Genomic DNA, 21,724 nt, shown 5'->3' on the forward strand with positions numbered 1-21,724 from the left:
CCTCGACATGAACTCTATGGCACATCACTAAGTAGTGCTGTGGATCTTGGTCTGCCTTTTCGCCACTATTCATCCCAGGTGAGAACTATCTGTGCCGAAGCAACCTCTGATCAGAGAACAATGCATCGAGAAGCAAGCAAGAAGCAGATGGATCATGGCGGTGGTCGACATATCATGATCTAGCATCGGTATTAGCGGTAACTGACGTCCCTCCCTAATAATCTCCGCGCGGTTCGCATGTCGCCTATCCATTCCTTGATTGTTTTCTGACTGTGCCTCTCGGCGGTTCCACATCCAATGACGCACTCTGGAATACTCGTTTAGCTCCAGGTATGTCTCACGTTCACTGCCTTTTCTCTCTCCCTGATGAACCCGGGACCGCCATGGTGAGCATTCCATTTCACGGTCATTTCTACTCCCTCAAGCATTCTCTTGGCTTCGCGCAAGTCACCCGAATGCCGCTAATAGCCAGGGCAATGGGCCTTTTTGGTCGAGTTTGATACAGCGGGAGTACATGCGTGTGTCTCCGGAAGGTTCGTCCCACTGCCATCACATCTGTCCACCGATGACGCCGACCCTTCCAGTATACTTATGTCTGGCTTGCTCTCCGCTTGGGCGTGTACGCACGCCCAATGCTGGCGGGGCCTATGTCTCCGGTCTCACCACTCACGACCTCAATGCCCGCGGCTGAGCAAGTCCTACTCTGGATCTACACCAACCCCGCGCGCCGCGTGCACGACTCCGCTTTTTACAAATGGCACGAAGCCGAGCGCATGCCCGCCCTCCTCGACATTCCCGAATCGCTCTTCCTCTCCTGCACGCGCTGGATAGCCGCAGATCGCAAGACGCCTACGTATCTCTCCCTCTACGACCTGGCCCTCCGCAGTACCGTACACGACCCCGAGTATATTGCTCTCAACGAGAAGCACGCGCTCGAGACTCGCCGAGCCGAGTTTGTTGAGAGTCGCGTGTACGAACCGGTAGACGTGCTATGTCCCTCGCCCACATGGACGACTGACAGCATCACAACGGATGAATACGCACCTTCACGGTATATCACCGTGGTGGAAGCGGACTTGGCGATGTTCGCAGAAAGCGAGTTCTGCCGGTGGTACGACGAGGAACACATCCCACTCCTGTCGCGCGTGCCCGGTTGGGTTCGCAGCCGCCGCTTCGTTCTGCAGGAAGTCCTCGGTGTTGAGGCGACGGAATCTGACCAGGAACTGAGCGGTGGAGAGACGGAGATGGACAGCGACGGTGGGAGCGAAGGGGAGCAAGAGCGGAGGCCGGAATGGACACAGGGAATGAGGATTCTTCCGGACCGTCCTCCGAAGTTCCTGGCGATACACGAATGGACTTCGCTGGACGTATTTGAGACGAAGCAGTACAGACATGCGACGACTACACCGTGGAGGACGGAAGTCCTGAAGGCAGATAGAGTGCTACGCTATCACATACGTGCCTTTAGGGCGTCGTAGAGCATGTCGCCGTGGCTTGGACGACTCCGACTGTTTTGTATATTCGTTCTCTCTGTTGTGTACTGTGTACTGATGATTTGGTTCGTAATACGAGTAGTGTGCTCCACGCACCTTCTACCGAACCTCATACGCGATTTCGATACCAGCCTCGTTCACAGAATTCGACCAACCAGGATACGACGCCCGCATCAATATTCCTACTTTGTCGCCTGCGCGTAAGGACTTCACAAAGCCCTCGCCCGCCCCAGCTCCATGGTCCTCGGCACCCTCGGACACTCCATCTGCAGTCCATACAAAGGTATGCCGTTCGAATTCGCCCTTTGCGACGCGATTTGATTGCAATCGCCAAACGCAACTGTCACCATTCCGAACAAGGGACCAACCGGCTGGCGCCAGCACTTTGCGCTCCATCATCTCCGCATCTCGATAGACCCTATAGAGTCTCTCGACATTGATGTCTTTCTGCGATTTATCCTCTGCAGAGTGGACGCGACGAAATATACACGCCTCGTACCAGGAGTACGCAGGTGAGTACATGCCTTCGATTTGACGTTGGAAATATTCAGCATTGAGCTGCGCGCCGAGAAGCAGTTGATAGCAAGAGAGGCGCGTCCTCACCTGGTGCCTCCCCTCCCCAGCCTTGGTCATGCCCCTTCACGAGCCAGGTCACGTTTACGACCTTCATGAGCTCGTCGCCGCTACTCTCTTGAGGAAGGGTAGCAATGAGGTAAAGTCGTGCCGCATGCACGTCCACCCCGGCATCGTGTGCGTCGATGCGAATGTATCCCGTTCGTCTGGAGCGCACGGTGGCGTAGTAGTCGGCAAGAATCATGGTGATCAGGACGAGCTCCATAGGTAGCCCGAGTGCGCATAGGACGCCGCGCACGGCGCGCACATGAGCCGACGTTATGACGGTGTCCTTCTCCAAGGGGACTCGGCATGGGATGGGGGCTATGTCTGGAGTAATAGTGGTATTGTCGTGATCGACCCTGCCGCTGACAGCAGGCCTGGCGCGTATGATGCGTCGGAAACGACTGGTGCACTTGGTGGGAGACATGGTGGAAGATTCGGTGCTTGAGTGGCTGGGGCTGTAGCTGCGTTGCAATCGTGAGAGGGATCAAGCGCCGTCACATACTGATGGCAGGGCACCATAATATATTGGAAGATGCAGTGCTGATTCCGGCGGGACCTAACTCGGGACCAGACGTTCGGAGCCTCAAGAGGGGACCGAAAATCGAGGTTCCACAGTACTTGCGGTGGTTCTGCTTGTTGTCATCAGTGCCAGTGAAAGCCGCAACTCTCAGCTCTTGTATGCGCCACGGAGTGGAATGTTCTACGAGTTTCGCAATGTGCAAGGGTCGAGCTCAGTTGGTAGGTAGAGACTCGTTCGTGAGACGGTCAATATTGACACGACTACTAGTATCGCTGTCTTCGCAGTTGCTGTCATGTTATACAGGTCTCTTCAGTGTAGGACTCCCAGTGACGAACCACGTGCATTATCGCGGTTTGCTTTGACCACATCTATTGTAGGGCTGCCTGACATCAGATGAGGCAACAGAACCTGCACCAACGCCGGAAATCTACGATTGTCCGAAATGCATGACCCAGTGGCTCATACATTGGCACATGCCAGTACTTTAAGCTAAGTTATATAACGCTTCTAAGGCGCAACACGGTTCAGCAGAGAATCCCTTCTGATCATTATGGACGTCGCATGCATTTCTACTCAGAACCGTGGTTTCTGCCTCACACGAACAGTCTACCATCATGCAAATCCTATACACTCGCACGCTCACTGCTCAAAATGCCTACGCGAACCCCATTGTACCCTCAACGGACCCGACCTCGTCCTCTTTCGCTGCAACGGCTGTGGGATGAGAACATATTGTGTGCGTTGTTACCGTATCCTGCAGATTATACATCGCCTTGATGATGTGTAAGCATACAGTCCAAGGAATGCCAGGTTGCGGACCGGCGAAGACACCAGAACAAATGCGCATACTACATGCAATATCGAGATGTGGCCGTTCGGCTTTCCGAAAAGCCAAGTGCATGGCTGGACCTCGTTACATGGGTCGACTATCACCATACAAACCTCGCCAATGGATGACTTCCCATAAGGATCTACGGCCATTTTGTCGTCCGTAGATACTGAAAGTGTCCTATCCGCCGAGATGCCGATGCCGATTTGTACTCCGCTTTCGAGGCCGACGTCCGTAGATGCTGCAAGCGCCCAAAATCTAGAAGGGGGGGTCGACCCCCCTTTCTAGACCTAAACGCAGCCGTAGAAGCTCGCTTGAGGTCGTAAACGACTCGAAAGGAAGGTGCCATCATTACAAATTGTGTTGGGATCAATCGCCTACTACATTGGGTGCTGATGTAAGGCGCAAAAGAGCACGTGCATAGCATTAGACGCTCTCCGGATATCCCGGCCTGATCATTGAGCGCCCGAGATCTCTGGACAGATTAGAGCTCCGATATATGTCTACGGACACTCCAGAGCCGTAGATCCTTATGGGAAGTCATCCAATGTAACGCTCGCTTGCTACCTACTCCAGAAAGACGCCGTCGTCGACATCACATCCGTGTTCTATCTGCACATCTGCCTCATCTATCGGAACGACCCATCCATCCCGGTACAGCAGAAATTCAATGTTATGAGCACCATGATGTGCCGAAGGGACTCCATGTTTGGCGGTGAAGAGCTGCGTGAACTGGCCCTCGAACACCGCGATGCCGTGAAGGAGGGGCAGTTAGAGCTCGGGAGCAGTTATTGGGGGACGGGAACGTACTTCATCGAGGTCAGCTTTCATCGGGAAGATAAAGACATGCCATGGGTTAAAGACTGGACACCATTGTGGAAACATTTTGGCATCGATACATGGCGACGCAATGCCCGGGTAGCGTGTGGAGAGGCTCCTTTGGTCGGACTCGGAGCTAATCTGGCTGATGGGTGCCGTAGGTACTCCTGCTGTGAGCAGATGCGCTATGGGCACAGTTGCGCGTGCAGCAGTGGGCAGTATGCGGTGATGGAAGAGGTAGACGTCAAGCAAGGCCCGGGTAGTGCACTATAGCGTAGTACTAGTAGTAGTTGAAGACGGTGTCTTATGATCATGCACAGTGCGGTAGTTACCGATTCGGGACGCCGAGATCGAGATCGGATCGTTATTAAACGCTGCCTGCGCTTCCTCGGGGGCTGGGGTGAATGCAGACGCGCTCACTTCCGTCTTCACAGCCCCCATGAAGCTGTCGAGCTCATACACATGCACTCCTCACCCCACAATACAAGACCTTGATGGCACTGTGACCCCAAGGATACGAGCTAGGCTCGGTAAAGGCCGACGACAATTTGATGCGAGGGCGCCTCATGGGGCTCATATCTGTCTGTCTTGTCTTTTCACCTCCATCCTCCCCCTCGTCTGTAGTACCCGCAGACAATGGAGCGTACAGACCCTATTACCCACGATCACTGTGAACTTGGACTCTTTCATGACGTCGAACCTCTTCACACCCACACGCACTGCAAGAAGTGCTTCCGGATGCGCCGCTGCGAAGGCAACGGCAGCTTGAAGCTGTTCCGGTGTTCCGGGTGCAGTGTCGCGACATACTGTGTGAGTTCCCCCAACACCTCAGCTGAACTCTATCGCCGATTTTATGCGTAGTCCAAGGAGTGTCAGAAAGCGCATTGGCGCGACGGACATAAGGAGGCTTGCGCGACGTACAAGCTCTTCCGTGACCGCGCAATCCAGCTATCGGGCAATCCTCACGCTTGGTCCGATCTCATGCAGTGGGCCGAGTATCATCACTCCTCCATCATCAACGCGACGCTCGCGTGCTACATCCACAAGAAGGACTTCGTCCCCGATGTCACGAACAAGTACCTGCTTCAGCTCTCGCTCAACTACATCAACGACCCCTCGCTCCCGGTCGAGAAGAAGTTCGAGTTGCGTGGAGCGCACTTTTCTTCCAAGGACGAGCCTCTCTGCGCACCGCTTTACAAGGTGGTCTTCGCCCAGCGTCCTGCGGCGGTCGAGATAGGCAAGATGGAGATGGGCAGGAAGCTGTACTGGGGCACCGGCGCTTACCTCCTCATGGCGCGCTTCCGTCCCGACCAGGTCCAGTTCGGTACGGACGGCATCCCTTTCTGGAAGCACTTTGGAATCGACGCTCTGCATGCGATGGCGAGGCCTGCATGCCGCAACCCTCTGGACCAGCTCGAGGAGAACCTGATGGAGGGTCTTAAGATGAAGTTCTGCTGTGGTCAGCTCGAGGGCCTCCCGACGTGTTGCTGCGGTGGATGGACGCACGAAAAGGTACGTGTGCTTCCCTGCTATGGGCGAACATTGGGCTGAGCAACGCATCCCAACAGTCGGGACACGGACCAAAGGTTGGGTGGTGGTTAGGTACAATTGCACAATGCCGTCGCAGTGTACGTCGTGCGTCATCTCCGGGTACACTATGGTATCCTCGTGTTCCGATGGAGCGGATGTTCTTGAAGCATGGTGATCCCGCTACCTCTGGTGTATTCTCGGACCTCCATGACAGGTCTCCTGGCACGTATACATCTCTTCCGGGTTTGATTTTAGGAACTCGACTTGCAGCCAGAGGAGAGACGCTACCAGCTCCTCAAGGACGTTCTTACGTGTCTCCAAATCCTTTGGCGATCGACTCCCCGGTGTAGGTAGAATCGCATCCGATTGGCTCCAAAAAGGGCAACCGCCACGCTCCTCCTGATGGCCTGGTCCCTCCACTGCATCCGATTGTGCAACCTCGCCTCCCTCATAAGTAGAGTCCGCCTTGTACGAACGGATCAGAAACTGCGCTTCCCAGCATGATTGTTGTTCGTCGTAAGGCACTGTAAGTTCCTCACACATCGCTGGCCAGGGCCGGCAGAGCAGAAGGGGAAGGCACGATCGTGTGTGGTGGCGCCCAGTTGAGCAAAGCCACGCCTATATAGGGCGAGTCGCTGATGTTTCGACGATGGCAGAGCGTACTAACTGACTGCCGGGAAGCTTCCAACAGATTTGCTGGACCACCTCCTGAGCAGCTCCGGACTTTAGACGTCGTTAGAAGTACCGCTGCCAACTTCAGGGCGGATTCGGCCTGCTGTGCCCTTATCCTCTCGTGTCAGGCGCAGAACTGGCCCACGACGACGATTCGGTGTCCTGTTCAAGAAGCCGTCCTTCCTCCCCTCGAGCGAGCCGCGCTTTTCATCTCGTCCTCGTGTCTTTTCCAGCATGTTGTCGCCATCCTGTGGACCTGATCGCGATTCCTTCTCGGAGTCTTGGCAACAAGTATAAGGCCTGGGTGCTCCTCTGGTTCATCCTCTCAGCCACCGCGCGACCCCTACACCCACTGCGATCCTCTTTCGACCATGGCTCGCTTCTCAACTCTCTTCGGTCTTTGCGCCGCGGCTCTAGCCATGGGCGTCGCTGCCCTGAGCCCAGTGGTCATTCGCGACTCGCTCATCACGCTTCCCCTGGCGCGCCATATCAACACGACCGCGTCCAGGAACATCGTCGCACACGATCAGGCCCGCGCAAAAGTCCTCAGGTCGCGCTCACAGGGCGCCGCAGGGGTCGTCAGCGATCTCAGGAAGGGACCCGATGGGATCCCCATCCAGGAAAGCTTCGATGTATATACCGTCGATGTGCAAGTCGGCACTCCGCCGACTACGTACACTCTCATCGTCGACACAGGCAGCTCGAACACGTGGGTCGGCGCGGGCACTCCCTACGAACAAACCAACAGCAGCATAGACACGGGCGATGATGTGGTGAATGAAACGTCGCCCTTCAATGCCATAGTATCATGCTAACTGATTCTATCCATATGACTTGTAGGTGGTGTTTTATGGGTCGGGATTGTTCGAAGGGGAAGAGTTTTTGGACACAGTATCGGTCGGCTCCCTTACGATCCATAACCAGAGCATCGGAGCCGCCGAGTTTGCATTTGGGTTTGAAGGGTTCGATGGCATTCTGGGGTAAGCTCATCGCATACTGCGAAATCAACAAGGGGGTTTGAAGTACGGTTGCTCGACAGGCTTGGTCCGACCGACTTGACAGAGGATACTACATCCGACGGCAACGCAGTTCCGACGTTCCTCGACAACGCATTCGCGAAAAGTCTCGTCCAAGAGAAAACCCTCGGGATCTCGTTCGAGCCCGCTATCGGTAACGGTGAGCTCACCATTGGCGGCACGAACAGACTCAAGTTCTTTGGGGAATTGGACTTCGTGTGAGAGATCCTGCCCTTGTGCTATGCGTTGCATTGACAGTTGTCATCCTGTGTCTCGTTAGACCTTTGACCTCAACGTCTCCTGCATCGGATTATGTCGGTATTGATCAATCCATCACGTACGGCATTGGCCGCGGTTCAACAACAATCATGTCCTCCACTGCGGGTATCGTAGATACGGGTACCACTCTTATCCTGATCCCCAGCGGTTGGTGACACTCCTGCTTCCAACGAGTTGAGATGGCAACCTAAGAGATATCTAGATGCGCTTGCCACGTACCAAAACATCACAGGAGCGGTCTTGGACGAAGACACCGGATTCCTCTCAATCACAAAGGAGCAATACGACAACCTCGAGAGCCTGTTCTTCCATATCGGCAAGGTCTCTCTCTTCCTGCACGAAAGGTTGTATTCTGGTACTTACCATCCTGCATAGAACACGTACGAGATCACCCCGAATGCCCAGATCTGGCCCCGAGCTGTAAGGTTCATCGCTCGCCTGTCTACGATTTCAACACTGACCCTCGTGCGCAATATGATTCAGCTCAACACAGCCATCGGCGGGGAAGCGGGGAGTATCTATCTCATACTGGGAGATAGCGGCGTGGATACTGGCTCTGGACTCGACTTCATCAACGGCTATGCCTTCCTCCAGCGTTTCTACCATGCCGTCGACTACACGGGCGAACGCGCCGGATTTGCGTTCACGGAGTATACTTATGCGACCAGCAACTAAGGACTGAAGTCGAGATGTGACGAGATGTGACGGAGCGGACAAAGCGATATGTACCTAGGGGACGAACAGGTCGTTATATAGGTGCCATCATTTCGAAGAGGCTATCGCTAAGTCTCCTGAATTTCTTGCCTTCGTCCACGATTACAATACGTAGTGTGTAAAGCGGTAGCAATGAGCACGAACAGGTCCATCTGAGCATTTGCGGGCGTAGTGAGCACTCCGCATCTTCCTGATTCGCATGATAGCCATGATTTGATGAGATGGCGCACAATGCTACTAGTGACGAAAAGAGAGCATCATGGGGCCCGCTTTCATGCGTACCGCTCGTAGGGAGGCTACGAGATCTTGTGGATCTGCCTGTGACGGGCTGCCGTCACGCCTTGTCTGGAGAGGTGGCTCTGCGTTTGTCGCTGCTGCTTGCTTGTCCTCCAAGTCTATCCTCGCGATTCGACTCCTCTGCCTCGGCTCTGCGTTCTACTAGGCTCTCTTGCTGGCTGTCTCTGTGTCTGTGTGCACGGATCAAGCTGGCGAAGCTGATCAATAGCACATGGCACCGCTCGCACGGTAGCTCCCTGGCGGACGCCGAACAAGTGCATTGACTGCATCATCATCCCTCCCGGCCAATGTCGCCCTAGCCCCGCCCCTTAGCCGTCTTTGTCTGCCTCCTCGGCGACTCTCTGGCTAGGTCGCTCAGCCTTACCCTCCTCCACTTGTCCTCTGGCTTGCTCGCGGTGCCCGTGCGCGTCGATTCAAACAAGATGAGGGCGCCTTCATCAGCGCTCCTCGACCATCCCCGTTCCCTCGATGCTCGGACAACCGTAACTCTCCGCGCAGAGGCCACTAACACCCGTATGATATATTCTGGTCGCTGGATCATCAACGAGACTGGCGCTCATCCTTCGTATCGAATCGGAGACTCCGAGGCTGCGTCGATCACTTTCTACTTTGCCGGTACGTCTCACCACTGAGCGATCCCGAGCACTCTGTCTATACCGCGTATTACAGGCTCGTCGCTATCCGTCTTCACAATCGGTCTACTTGACGAGGAACCCTCCGAGAACACGGCACACTTCCATGCCACATACATGGTTGACGGGCGGGAAGACCTGTGTACTCCTTCACAACGCTCGTCGCACGCCGCGTCTCCCGTCATAGCCCTGGTTGACTGTCATGCACCTCCGTCTGCAGGTCGGCATGTTTTCCTCCTTAGTGCACGCTCTCCGTCCTTTAGCTTCTCGCACATCGAGATATACCTCGCACCCTCACCCGCGCCTACACTTCCACCCTCTCCCAACCAGCAAATGGACCCCCGACCTGTCCTCCGACACTATCTCGATGGCCCTTCGCGCGTCGTGCACCGTCGTGACGGCGATTCGCCCGTGTCCCAGTCTTCTCCCACAGGTGAACCCACCGCGTTCAGCCCCACCGGCCAGCTCATGCCGCCCTGTCCCTTCACACCCGACTGCGACATTCCTGGCCCCAGCTGCATCAACCCCGGTCTTCCCTCAAGCTGTTCATTCCCATTTCCTCCATCTGGTATCAGCTTACCTACTGCTTCCTACAACTCCAACGGGGTCACAACTGAGACTGCGACCGCAACCGTCAGCAGTATGACGAACACCTTCCCGGTGCCTAGCGCGGTGTCCATGCCACCAGAGCCCTCATGGCCTATGCCTTATCCGCCGTACCCTCCTCAAAGCTGGCCCGAGGCTCCCTCCGCGACTAGCTCACAGGCATCCTCATCATCGATAGGGGACATGTCCATCTCGCGCGGTCTAACTCCTGGGGGCATCGCGGGGATCGTAGTGGGAAGCGTCGGCGGGGTTCTATTGTTAACGTTGTTCGTGTGGTTGCTAAGGAGGGGGACATTTGGGAGCGGGACGTTGTTTGGGTTCAGGTATGGGGATGCGCGGTATTCAGGGTGGAAGGCCGGTGTGACAGGGACGGAGATGAGGAAGAGGGATGTGGAAGGATATGTTACCGGTGAGTATATCGCGCTATTCCGTTTGCCTGAGCAGGTCTCAGCAGGACTATTGCCCTTTAAACGGGAGGCCATGCATCTGCTTGTTCAGCCTCCGTGTATCTCCTACAACTTGTAGTTGGCAGTCTCAGTCTCACCGCTCGCCCAACACCCGCTGACCTCATTCCTCCTCTACGCAGATCCCGTATCTTCTTCTGAAGGCTCGACTCTCGCCGCTCCCTTCGTCTCCGCGACGAAGCCCCCTCCCTACTCCCAAGACTCTTTCCAAGCCTCATCCGCTTCGTCCCTCCGTAAACCGCCCCCTTTACCCGCATTTTCACCCACACCCCCCTGGTCGACGTCATCGTCCGCGTTCGATCACGTATATGCCGTCAGCTCCGTCTCCGGGGCGTCCTGCTCCCATACCCAGACATACTCCGTCTCGATGTCCGTCTCGGACATGTCCACGCTGGTCTCTGAGCCCGTCCAGTCTCGCCCTCGAAGCTCGACGACGTACACAAACACGAGTCGGCTCAGCGTAGGCCCGGCGTATGCCTACCGCCCGGTGCCCATTCCTGAGCGAGTACGGAGCCCCCCGTCGACGGTATCGACATCTATGGTCAGCTTCGATCGCTCCGACCTCGATGGCCCGGCCCCGGATGTGGCCCCGTCGGAAACGGGGTCGGCGGAGCCGGAACCAGAAACCGAGACCGAAGGGGAGTCGCACTGGGAGTTGATGACCGTGGAGAGCGAGGTTCCGTTCGCGCACGCGAGGAGAGCAAGTGGGACAGGTCGTCTTGGTGAGGGTGGGTAGGCGAACGCACGACATCAGGGAATTTGCGTGTGTATTTAGGTCGCTATCGTATCGCTATGCTAATGTATCACTTTTCTTTCGCACCGAGAACGGTCTCCGAGGGGCCCAGCTCGCGTTGTCAGCCAGAACGGCGACTCCTCGAGGGCGACGCCCTAGTTCCCGATCCCGCTACACTCTGGCTTGTGTTTCAAATGTGCCGGCTTCGCTCACCGTTCCTTGATCGCCGACGCCGGAGCGTAGGCGTGCCACCTGGCGACTCCTACACTTCAAGGGCTTTGCCTGCGAGATTGCAGTCACGAAGGTACAAGGTCTCAACTATCACTTGGTATGTCCGATTCGTATCTTCATCAAGGCGTCGGGTTGAGCACAACCTGCCACGCATCGCTCGATCATGCTCGTTACCTCTCCGTCGTATTGACTTACGCTATTCTGACAGCCCTCCGCTCGATTCTTCTCAGCCGCCGACCGTTATGCCGGCCTACTACCGGGTGTTCGTGATAGATTCACTCGTCGGAAAGCGTGGCTCATCCGAATCGGAGTGGACGACGATGCGCTGCGCCTCGTCTGAGGACGGAAAGCTCGCGCGAGTGCGAGCGGTATCCGCCAGCCTCGACCCATGGTTGTCCGCCAGCGCCGGAGCGCGCTAGGCGGTGCATGTCGACTTCTCTTACGCGTAGTTAGATAGATCCGGGAAGGAAGCGTATGGCGCATTAGGACCGAAAGCGACTGCGCAGCGGCTCATCTTCGGGCACGCGGAAGATGCGAAGGGGTTTTGGGGAGAACGCCCTCGACTGTGGAAGTGATGTTCGAGGTTCTACATTCGAGTACCTTTGCTCAATTGCGGTCGTTGGAGCGATAATCCGTCCATTGGCTCAGTAGCGGCGTGGTCAACGTAAAGTGTGGGTTGTGTGCATGGCGTGGAACCGTGACCTCCATCGGGGAGTCAAGGTCACGCTGAGAGGAACACGACACCGCTTTGTGGATGCAAGTCTGTGGTCAGTGCGCATCGAAAACCGAAAACGTGACACACACCACGTCATGCACCCAACCTCCACCGCAACACGTTGGGGTACCTTCGATCTTGCCACAACAAAAATTCATTCTCTTCCCTTCCTCGAGATTTTCTTTAAGCTGATTTACCGGTCGCGGCTGACGGCAAGATGGTCGCGCGTTCGAATGCTATGTTGGCTCGTACCAAGTGCAGGAATGAACTGAGGTTATCCTCAGTATGATGGATGGAAGTGACTCGAACGATGTGACACCTTCAGGGAACCTCAGCAAGTGGCCCAATTGAGTACTGCTATCAGACGGGCAGTGGCTACCAAGTACGGGAGCGACAGGACTGACAGCCACTAGCATTGTTTGTTGACCTTTTCTCGATGCCTTAACTACATCTGCAACGGTACTAGAAGTGTACTCATGTTTGAGAGTTGAAGTCTTTCGGACATGGGACACTATCAAATGAGCCTGCATATCTGAAGTTTGCATCGTAAACTCATCAATCGATAAGTTGTACCCGCATAAGATGTCAACGAGCTTTCGTCCTGTCTGAGCGCACAAAAAAGCTCCTATACTGCTAAATATGAGACAATACATAGCATACAGCCCTGTATGTGACTCACGCACGAAGCACGTCCCTTCCAACTGTTGTTGCCCTTCAGATGTCCTTCGAACCTTCAGTTAATCAGCCCTTTCCTGCGGTCTATACTTCACATCGCATGATAGGCCTGATACTCCGGCGGGAGCCTACTTTTCATGCTCTGCCATTCATGAATCGATGGCGCCTCCCCACCCTGCAGGCCCCCCGCGATAGTTACACCTGCGTCCACCGAGCGGCGGTGCGACCATTCTGCTGATACCGAGGGTCTGCGGCCATACTCTGAGTATGAGACTAGAAGATCTGCTATGGACGAGGGTGGGCGGGAGAGACCAGGGCCAAGGAGGGTAGCAGAGGACGGAGAACGGAAGGACTCGTTCTCGCCGCCAAACGCTGACGTATTGTCGGCATCGGTACGAGCCGTGAGCTGTGTCATTCCGTCTGAGACTCCAAGAATTGTGATCATGAGCAAATGGAGTAGACCCACAACCGCAAGCGACGACTCACCAACGTAATATGACGCAGCGGTCGAAGTATGTCGTGCGCGCTTTCGGCGGTACCAGCATCCGATCCCGAGTACCATCCCAATAACTGTTACCCCGGACACCGTGATACTTGTAGCGAGACTGATGATCCTTTTACGTGAGCTACCGGACAAATGGGATTGAGCTTCGTGTGCTTCTGGCGTGGCTGAAGACACACTCGAAGACGTCGCGGTTGAGGAGGACCACGAGGAGACGGATATAAGGGTTGCAGTCTGAGACGTTCCAGATGATGTTGAGATTAGAGATCCGGACAGCGATGGATCCGTAGAAGATGCAGTGGAGAGGAGCTGAAAGGAGCTCACGGCTGGCGACACGGTACTGGAAGTGTCAATCGTGCCTTCCGTGCTAACACTCGTGGCGATCGACGTAGCGTCCGTGTGTGGCGTGCCAGCCGATGATGACGACGATGACAATGACGAAATCTTTATTCTGGCTGCGCTGGAAGTTGAAGTCGTGCTTGAAGTCGAAGTATGTAAGGAAGGGGAAGGAATTTCGGTATCCGTGTCGTTGGAGACCTGGAAGTAGTCTATCCATAGCTGAGAGCCAAAATTGGTTACCACAAGTGTATGTTCTCCTCGTGTGAGCACCCCAGAGTCAAAGAACGTCTGGCCGTAGGCCTCTTGAGAGACCTCACTTGTTGGGAGGAAGGTATTGGGCTCGCCGTCATCGATTGTGTATTGCGATTCCATATCCCATGTTCCGACTGGCTTGAATGCCCCGAAGACTTTGACAGACGTGCCTGCACACATATCCCAATGTCAATATAATTCCTTACAGAGTTGACGCATAGCAGTCGATCCAACCTGTGAAGATGAAGGTTACACTCGACCCCGAAAGGTTGCCCCAATGGAGCGTCTGCTCCCAAGCCGCCGGCTGATTCTCCAAACCGGTCCAGGCGCCATGCCACTGAATACCAGGATCCCAATCATCCACTTTGACTGTGTCGGTGGATATGGAGCTGTAGAAGAAAAGAAAGAGCGTGAATGTAACAAAAGAGTGATAACCGAGTGCGAGCATGGCAAGGAGAACAAGCTCAGAGGCCTCAAGACCTTGGAAACGGAGCTTATGGACGGCGGGTGACCAACAGAGTTGCCCGAAGTGGCGGCAATTTATATCCGCCTCATGATGAAGATGGTCATAGTTCGTACTCGCGTTCTGGGTGCGCTCGTGCACATGTTGCAACATTTTCAACTTTCCACATAGATATGGATGCAATACGCAACCGATCAGATGCAGATGTGTGAATGGAAAGGAAGCCTGTTGGGCATAGAAATATGGGGCAGACGTAATCAGCGCGCTCACCGCGCAACGGCTTCGCCTTGACGGTGCCTCGCATCCGTTTAGATGAGGAAAAACCCGTCCCCATTGGCGTCAATCATGCTTCTACATGTTGAAGCATAAGCAAAAGTTCCTTGAAAGTTCACGCTCTGCGTGCCCGTACCATACAGAGCGTTGTGCACCTTCGTGGCCCGTCGTCGATGACGAATTATGTCCAGTTACAACAGCAGGCTCACAAGGCCCACGCCAAAGGTGTGGTACACATAACCACATATTATACAGGTGCATGTAAATTCTCAACAACGTTGTATAACTGCAGCCGTGGGAGGTGCCAGAGGCTCAACAGGCACGCGAGGACAACGCACCAGAAACCGAATCCGGCTGCATACCTACCGACATGGTCTATTGATAGTGTGCGCGGCCTGGTATGTAGAGTGGTGCTTGGAGCTCATGCAGCTGGACCGGGCACATTTTACTGGCCGTGTATAACTTCCTCGCAGTAAGGTTTCCGGAGATGTGGTGGGCAGAGTTAAGAGGTTTCTGAAACTCGGACGGCACGTGGTTGGTTATCAACTTAAGCGCTCATGAAGCAAATTTGCCAAAATACCAGTACTACATAGTGATCTCGGAGGCTCTGGGGCCCGGGCCGGAGGCCCCATGAGAACCTTCTTCTTGAGACCGTACATACATGGCCAAGTGTGCGAGCATGGCACAGTCAGAAATGGGTTCAGCACCCGAGCTTGCCGTTATCCCATCTGCAGGTACACAATGATCATTCAGTGTTCCCCCTCACGATCGGCTCCAGAGAGGCTGAACTTCCTTCGCGAACGACCATATGCATAAGCTTCTCATGTTAGATTACACGCTAAGTCCTCCAGCTTCTTCTTCGCGACCACGGACGTATCGGCCCCACTGTCTACTTCGCCCGAGTGTGTTAAATTAAGCTTGCGTACTAGCGCACCTGAGAATGGACTACGTTGGCGGATCTCGGCGAAGACTTCACCAGGCTTGTTATCACGCATGATGCTGTTGTTGGTACCTATGCAATGGTACGGTTGTCTCAATGGACTATCCAGCGTGCGTCAGTAAGATACAAGTTGCAAAACATTGCGAGCCGAGATGCATAACACGAGTGAGTACAGTGTACAGTGCACAGATGGCTCTCTCCCGTTCGCTCGTACATACGGTACTGTATGACGTGTAATGCACATCGAAAGTCATCCCGCTTCCGAACGCTCGCGGCGATACCGTCTTATGCAGATGGATACGTCTGATACGGTGGGGGAAACTTGTCCTTCAAACTCTGTCGTGAGGCGATAGACGGCGCATCTCCGCCGTGTGGACCACCCGCAATGCGAATGCCGCCGTCCACAGACCACTGCGCCGATGCCTGAGACAGCCGCCTGACATCCACATCGCTGTGCCCGCCAATGTAGGACATGCTAGACGAGGCCAGGGGCTCGGGAGCAGAGCGGAGGTTGGGGGTGGCGGAGGATAGCGAGTGGTGAACCTTCTCGTCGAGTACGGAGGGCTGAGAGACGGGCTGGATCATCGCGTCCGAAGAGACTGAACAGGACAGAAACACATTCAGCACTGAGGAGTGATGGACGACGGCGAGAACTCACAGAAGAAGTACGGTTGTACAGGGGTGAGATTGCGTGAGCGCCTCCTGCGGTACCAGCATACAGTCCCAAGAAGGGTCCCCAGCACGGCGACCAAGGCGACTACTAGCCCAATCACAAGCCCATTCGAACGGGGGCGAGTGCTCTCTGGTGAGTGCGTTGGGGTCATTTCCGATGCTTGGGTGGTCGAAGATGCGCTCAAAGATGTCGCGGAAGAAGAGGGCAGCTGAGAGCTGGATTCGAAAACTGATGACGCAGAGGAAGATAGAGATGGCGGGATGGTGACGGTCGATGTAGAGTTAATCAGCTTGACTGGGGTCGAGGTTGACGTTCTCGTGGCTGACAACGTGCTCTCCGCCCTTGGACGGGTGCTGCTACTGGACGTAGGGCGCGGGGATGTAGTGGTGGATGAAGATTGCGACGTAGTAGTGGAATGAGAACCCCCAATGTCAATCTGCCCTTGAGAACTCGTATTTCTCGACACGGTGTCATTGGAGACTCGCAGGCAATCTATCCACAGTTGTGCGCCCAGGTTTGTGATCAAGAGCGTATGCTCTCCGGCAGGAAGCGGGCCCGAATCGAAGAATGTCTGCGCGTAGGCCTCTTGAGAGACCTCTGATGGCGGGGTAAACACCGTCGGATCGCCGCCGTCAATCGTGTACTGCGACTCCATGCTCCATGTACCGACAGGTTTGAATGCTCCTACGACCTGTATGGAGGTGCCTAGCGGTCCAACCATGCGTGCCGTCAACACAGCACAGTGGGAAGGAATCGCAAGATGTTATCCGCGCACTCACCGGCGAACGTGTACGTCGCCGTCGAACCAGATAGGTTGCCCCAATGGAGCGAGCCGTCCCAAGTGGGAGCTGGCTGGTCCCCTATGCTCTCCCACGCGCCATTCCACTGGATGCCTTGGTTCCAGTCGTCAACAATGATCGTGGCCGCAGAAGTGAAACTAGACGCAAACAAAAAGAGTGTGATTGACAATGAGTGACAAGGATGCTGTAGCATGGCGGTGAGCGCGAAGGCTGTTGAGGTGGACAAGAAACCAGAGTCTATGGCAGGCAATCTGTCAAGGGCAAATGGTGAACTCCGACATAACCCGCATCTGCATCATGATAGATACAGCGTTGCGCCAGTCGCCCTGGGACCAACGACGACTGTTACCAACTGGTCAATTGTTGGATTGTCAACCTTCGAAGCGCACTCGACCGCCCACTATCAGACGCTCACAATCGCTCTCCCATTGTCCAACACGTCAGCAAGGTCGGGCGGCAAGTCGGGCCCCTCCGAGCGCCCGCAAACCCCACACAACCATCGCTTTCATCGATTGCGCCTTCGGATTGTCCATCGCCTACGGTACTAGTACACCAGAGCACAGGTACATATTTCATTTGACCAGATCACCAATTTCGCGTCCTGTAGGGCAGATAGCAAAGGACAACACAGCATATTGCATACTTGATCCATAATCATGTCTCTCCGCAGAATCATGCACCTCCTGAGCCCCCTTGATGCTTGCCAAACCTGAGTTTAAACTCCCGCATCGACCTTTCCAACATCTCCGCCTCCTCTTCTTCATACCCCCTCCGCGGCTTCTCCCCTTTAACATACAAAAACCACTGGGGAGCAGGGCTGAGAGTGTCGTATGCTCCATCGTTGCTTGACTTCGAGATCGTCGCCGCAACATGACCCGCAACCATTTTGCAGTCGAACTTCTGTCCATTATCGTTGACCAGGACATTGACATCGCCATATCCACTCGGGATGTTCTTCATATCAAGTTGAAAGTAAGGAATGCCGTCAAGGGTATAATTATCTTATACCGAGTGGCCGTGAGCCATATCACCGGTATTTGAAGGCATTAGTCACTTACCCTGAGTCATGATGCTTCCCAAAGACTGAGTCCCGGCCCTCCGATAGCGGGCTAGCCACTTCCCGTCCTGATCCCACACACAGAACGCGGTGATCCACCCCGATAGTAAGTCCAGGCCACAGATCCTGTCGTTCCGGTTCACTGCATGCTCCCAGAAGGGTATGTCGGGCTGCCCATCGAATGCTTCCACGAAGCGCCGCAGAATAGGACGAAGCATGGCCGCCCATTGCTCGGGCTCGTCTCCGAGCTCCGGGAGACGGTCAAGACGCTTGTACAGCCTCTCCCAGTCAGCCTTCTCTCCTTCGAGAGTAACCGAAGGAATGCCACAGGTTACGCCCATCCCATAGGAGAAGTATCTGTCGGCCGAAAACTCGAGTCAGCTCCGTGGTGGCGCGCGAAGACTGATAAACCCACGCCTGCAGAGTTGACATGAGGAGAATGGAGCAGATCGTAGTATCATTTGTCGTCGAAGTCGTAAAATCAGGGAGAATCCATTCGACCAAGGTCTTGTCGACAACCTGCGGATGTGAAATGTCACTAGCATGCCACAGAATGGTCTGATGCAGACGTACATGCTGATGAATCTGATCAGACATTTGTCTGGCCAATCTCCCAAAATCAACGGTGTAACGGGTCCCGACTGCATAGACCCAAAGCTCCTTCTTTTTCTCGTGTGCGACGAAGTATTCTCGCAGCTCATCGGCGTGCTTGTTGACACTAGAAGGAACAGTGGTTGAACAAAAATTGCGATAATTAGGTTGTGAATGCAAGGGTAAAACTTACTAGAAGCTGAGCTGTGAAAGGATTGCGATCCAAACGTCGTCGGGCCTGTAGATGAGTTAGGTATGGTTAGAATACGTGCCCTGACCATTGGCGATATGCTGTCGCACTAACCGAATCTTGAGGTGATGATGCCTTCCATGGGCTTCAACGACCGTAAGAACAAATCCGTTCTTCTCCGATTTCATATTGGGAGCGCAGAGTCCGTCACGGAGGACTGAAGAATCTCCCCGCTCTCCTTCCACTGCTTGTAGCAGGATTGTTTCAGGAATTCTTCCACAGCGTCTTGCGACCGGCCTTGTCTATAGCCAGGAAGCGCAATAGCATTCGCATCGTGCTTGGCAACTTGGAAGGTCACAGGCATTACGGGAGAGCTTTCGACACGAAGAAGGAGCTGGGGAAAGAAACAGTAGAGTGGGGTATGGTTTCGTGCGCACTGAGGGCTGTGCAGCGGCTGCGCCGGTCGGCAGCTTCGACTCATAACGACCCCGACTCTGCACACCGGCATTCGCCGCGCACTGTACTTCCGTGGAACTGTCCCCATGATGAGAACAGTTAAGATTACATCCTGATGACCAGGGAATGAAGGGGCTCTGAGGGCAGTGGCAAGCTCTAGAAATCGTGATCCTCAGTGTGACCGTACATGCCGAGCGTGCGACCATCTCAAAAGCAGGTGACACCCGCGGAATGGTCCCAACTTAAGGTTCAGTACCTGAGCTTGACGTTATCCATTCTGCAAAAATTCATATGTGTCGAGTGGGCCCCCTTCACTGCCAGCTCTGGAGATGCTGAAGTACTTCCAGGAGAATAAGGAGCATATCCCATCGGAGGCGCTTCCCTAACCGTCGCCCTAAAGCTGGATACCTTGTGTACAATAAACTTACACAGCGCACCGTGAACTATCTTGGCGTACCTTAGCGAAAGCTTCGCCAAGCTCATCATCAGGCATGTCCGCTATGATTGTGCCTTGACATAAATATCAAAGCAATACCAATTCAACGAGCCATCGAAAGTTCACCAGTTAGATACTGATTTTGATATCATTGAAAAGAAGTTAGTACACAGTGCACCATGATACGCAGCAGGCACATCTGACTTAAGCCCACCCGCTCGCTCGCCCTTCCATCACCTTCCAGAGTATCTCGCACATCGGAAGCAATCCCGCAACCGCACGGTCCGAGGGGAACGTCTCATGCAGATGGGTACGCCTGATACGGTGGGGGGAATTTGTCCTTCAAGTTCTGCCGCTCGGCAATAGACGGCGCATCTCCGCCATATGGACCACCTGCGATGCGAACGCCACCGTCCACGGACCACTGCGCCGACACCTGAGACTGCCGCCTGATATCAATATCACCAGTGTGCTCGTTCAGGGAACCCACGACGGATGAGGCGGGGCGGGAGATAGGCAGGCTAAGGTTGAGGCTAGCGGAGGACAATGAGCGACCGGAATTGTCGTCGAGTATGGGTACGGTGGGTTGAGAGTCGTGCTGGATCAGCGCTTCTGAAGAGACTGTATGTAGAGGGAGGACGGCAACGTAATCAGTACGTCTGCCCCATCAGGAGCCACAGACCTGCTGGGTACTCACAGGAAGCGTACGGCTGTACAGGGGTGCGATTCCGCGAGGGCCTCCTGCGGTACCAGCATGTGGTTCCAAGAAGGGTCCCCAGCACGACGACCAAGGCGACTACAAGCCCGATCGAAAGCCCATTCACTTGTGCGCGATTGCGCTCTGGTGAGTGCGTTGGGGTAGTCTCCTGTGCTTGGATGGTCGAGGATGCGCTCGAGGATGTCGCGAAAGAGGGGGGCAGCTGAGAGTTCGAATCGATGACTGATGACGTCGAGGGAGATATAGACAGGGACAGAGTGACGATTGATGTAGAGTTGATCAGCTGGACCCACGACGTGGTGACGATTGATGTAGAGTCGATTGGTTGAACTAGAGTCGAGGACGACGTTGTCGAAAACGTAGTCGTAGTGGCGGAGGAGGGCAATCTTGACGAAGTTTTACTAGGATGATCAAAATTACCGATTTTGAGCGTCCCAACCGCACTCGTAGTAATTGACGCAGGGTCATCGGATACCCTCAAGCAGTCTATCCACAGCTGCTCGCCCAGATTCCTGATCAAGAGTGTATGCTCTCCAGCTGGAAGCGGGCCAGAATCGAAAAACGTCTGCGCATAGGAGGCCCGAGTGACCTCTGGTGGGGGGGTGAACACCGTCGGCTCGCCATCATCGATCGTGTATTGCGACTTCATGATCCATGTGCCGATAGGTTTAAACGCGCCGACCACTTGTATGGACGTCCCTGATTGAGAGAAGTATAAGTGTATGGACGCGTGAGTGACGCCGGTACAGCACAATACAGAGACACTGCCAGTTGTGCCTCGTGCACTCACCGGTGAACGTGTACGTCGCTGTCAAACCAGGTGAATTCCCCCAGTGGAGTGAGCCATCCCAAGTGGGAGCTGGCTGGTTCCCTTTGACTTCCCATGCGCCATTCCACTGGATGCTTTGGCTCCGATCGTCAATGACGGTCGTGGCCGCACAAGCGAAGTTGAATGCGAAGGAAAAGAATGTGATTGAGACAAAGGAGCGACAAGGGTACTGCAACATGGCGGTAGACTCGCAGGATACTGACGTTAGCGAAGAGCAAGGAAACCGAGCTCACGGTAGAATATATGGAAAAGCAAGAGTCAGCCGACTGGCGACCATCTGTATCTGTTAGATCACGGAGGAGTTGATAGCGATATTCCAGTAGTGGCAGGCGGCGAATACGAAGGTGGCGTGACAGGCTTGA

The 21,724-nt window shown here is 54.7% G+C and overlaps 9 protein-coding genes across 9 annotated transcripts; 4 read left to right on the forward strand and 5 right to left on the reverse strand.

Moving 5' to 3' along the window:
• Positions 1 to 236: 236 nt before the first annotated feature.
• Positions 237 to 1,196, forward strand: DICSQDRAFT_112265 (uncharacterized protein; the record flags this gene model as incomplete). Its single annotated transcript, XM_007370140.1, has 2 exons — positions 237 to 533; positions 585 to 1,196. A coding segment is annotated over exon 2 (564 nt), but the record flags the coding sequence as incomplete, so codon positions are not given.
• Positions 1,197 to 1,685: 489 nt separating this feature from the next.
• DICSQDRAFT_183443 (uncharacterized protein) lies at positions 1,686 to 2,587 on the reverse strand (the record flags this gene model as incomplete). The annotated part of the gene is made up of 2 exons (XM_007370141.1): positions 2,097 to 2,587; positions 1,686 to 2,017 (listed from the first exon to the last, which is right to left on the reverse strand). Coding segments are annotated over exons 1-2 (771 nt in total), but the record flags the coding sequence as incomplete, so codon positions are not given.
• Positions 2,588 to 5,245: 2,658 nt separating this feature from the next.
• DICSQDRAFT_140708 (uncharacterized protein) lies at positions 5,246 to 5,734 on the forward strand (the record flags this gene model as incomplete). The annotated part of the gene is made up of 1 exon (XM_007370142.1): positions 5,246 to 5,734. A coding segment is annotated over exon 1 (461 nt), but the record flags the coding sequence as incomplete, so codon positions are not given.
• Positions 5,735 to 6,900: 1,166 nt separating this feature from the next.
• DICSQDRAFT_150052 (aspartic peptidase A1) lies at positions 6,901 to 8,451 on the forward strand (the record flags this gene model as incomplete). Its single annotated transcript, XM_007370143.1, has 7 exons — positions 6,901 to 7,254; positions 7,322 to 7,461; positions 7,521 to 7,715; positions 7,778 to 7,923; positions 7,979 to 8,097; positions 8,152 to 8,196; positions 8,260 to 8,451. The coding sequence occupies 7 exons, from the start codon at positions 6,901 to 6,903 to the stop codon at positions 8,449 to 8,451; spliced, it is 1,191 nt and encodes a 396-aa protein (XP_007370205.1).
• Positions 8,452 to 8,890: 439 nt separating this feature from the next.
• On the forward strand, positions 8,891 to 11,872 carry DICSQDRAFT_183445 (uncharacterized protein; the record flags this gene model as incomplete). Its single annotated transcript, XM_007370144.1, has 4 exons — positions 8,891 to 9,402; positions 9,457 to 10,434; positions 10,612 to 11,221; positions 11,662 to 11,872. The coding sequence occupies exons 1-4, from the start codon at positions 9,210 to 9,212 to the stop codon at positions 11,870 to 11,872; spliced, it is 1,992 nt and encodes a 663-aa protein (XP_007370206.1). The 5' UTR covers positions 8,891 to 9,209.
• A 1,062-nt stretch (positions 11,873 to 12,934) lies between these two features.
• Positions 12,935 to 14,384, reverse strand: DICSQDRAFT_129718 (uncharacterized protein; the record flags this gene model as incomplete). The annotated part of the gene is made up of 2 exons (XM_007370145.1): positions 12,935 to 14,106; positions 14,171 to 14,384. 2 exons carry the CDS (start codon positions 14,382 to 14,384, stop codon positions 12,935 to 12,937), a joined length of 1,386 nt encoding a protein of 461 aa, XP_007370207.1.
• A 1,322-nt stretch (positions 14,385 to 15,706) lies between these two features.
• DICSQDRAFT_157590 (uncharacterized protein) lies at positions 15,707 to 17,400 on the reverse strand. The gene is made up of 3 exons (XM_007370146.1): positions 17,065 to 17,400; positions 16,271 to 16,990; positions 15,707 to 16,211 (listed from the first exon to the last, which is right to left on the reverse strand). The coding sequence occupies exons 1-3, from the start codon at positions 17,276 to 17,278 to the stop codon at positions 15,898 to 15,900; spliced, it is 1,248 nt and encodes a 415-aa protein (XP_007370208.1). The 5' UTR covers positions 17,279 to 17,400; the 3' UTR covers positions 15,707 to 15,897.
• Positions 17,401 to 17,673: 273 nt separating this feature from the next.
• DICSQDRAFT_92799 (uncharacterized protein) lies at positions 17,674 to 19,295 on the reverse strand. The gene is made up of 6 exons (XM_007370147.1): positions 19,038 to 19,295; positions 18,927 to 18,971; positions 18,716 to 18,860; positions 18,558 to 18,661; positions 18,144 to 18,499; positions 17,674 to 18,086 (listed from the first exon to the last, which is right to left on the reverse strand). The coding sequence occupies exons 1-6, from the start codon at positions 19,109 to 19,111 to the stop codon at positions 17,758 to 17,760; spliced, it is 1,053 nt and encodes a 350-aa protein (XP_007370209.1). The 5' UTR covers positions 19,112 to 19,295; the 3' UTR covers positions 17,674 to 17,757.
• An 818-nt stretch (positions 19,296 to 20,113) lies between these two features.
• DICSQDRAFT_150057 (uncharacterized protein) lies at positions 20,114 to 21,540 on the reverse strand (the record flags this gene model as incomplete). Its single annotated transcript, XM_007370148.1, has 3 exons — positions 20,114 to 20,436; positions 20,513 to 21,232; positions 21,324 to 21,540. 3 exons carry the CDS (start codon positions 21,538 to 21,540, stop codon positions 20,114 to 20,116), a joined length of 1,260 nt encoding a protein of 419 aa, XP_007370210.1.
• Between the last annotated feature and the right edge of the window lie 184 nt (positions 21,541 to 21,724).

This window comes from Dichomitus squalens, assembly GCF_000275845.1.
Source record: "Dichomitus squalens LYAD-421 SS1 unplaced genomic scaffold DICSQscaffold_62, whole genome shotgun sequence".
Lineage (NCBI taxonomy): Eukaryota > Fungi > Basidiomycota > Agaricomycetes > Polyporales > Polyporaceae > Dichomitus > Dichomitus squalens.

Coding starts and splice junctions, on each gene's coding strand:
- DICSQDRAFT_92799 (XM_007370147.1), bottom strand. CDS start 19,111: ATGAAATCGGAGAAGAACGGATTTGTTCTTACGGTCGTTGAAGCCCAT. Junction 18,972..19,037: donor CATCATCACCTCAAGATTCG/GTTAGTGCGACA, acceptor ACTCATCTACAG/GCCCGACGACGTTTGGATCG. Junction 18,087..18,143: donor GGGAAGCATCATGACTCAGG/GTAAGTGACTAA, acceptor ACTCGGTATAAG/ATAATTATACCCTTGACGGC.
- DICSQDRAFT_157590 (XM_007370146.1), bottom strand. CDS start 17,278: ATGCTACAGCATCCTTGTCACTCATTGTCAATCACACTCTTTTTGTTT. Junction 16,991..17,064: donor GGCGACGTACACGTTCGCCG/GTGAGTGCGCGG, acceptor TTGGACCGCTAG/GCACCTCCATACAGGTCGTA. Junction 16,212..16,270: donor TGTACAACCGTACTTCTTCT/GTGAGTTCTCGC, acceptor TGTCCTGTTCAG/TCTCTTCGGACGCGATGATC.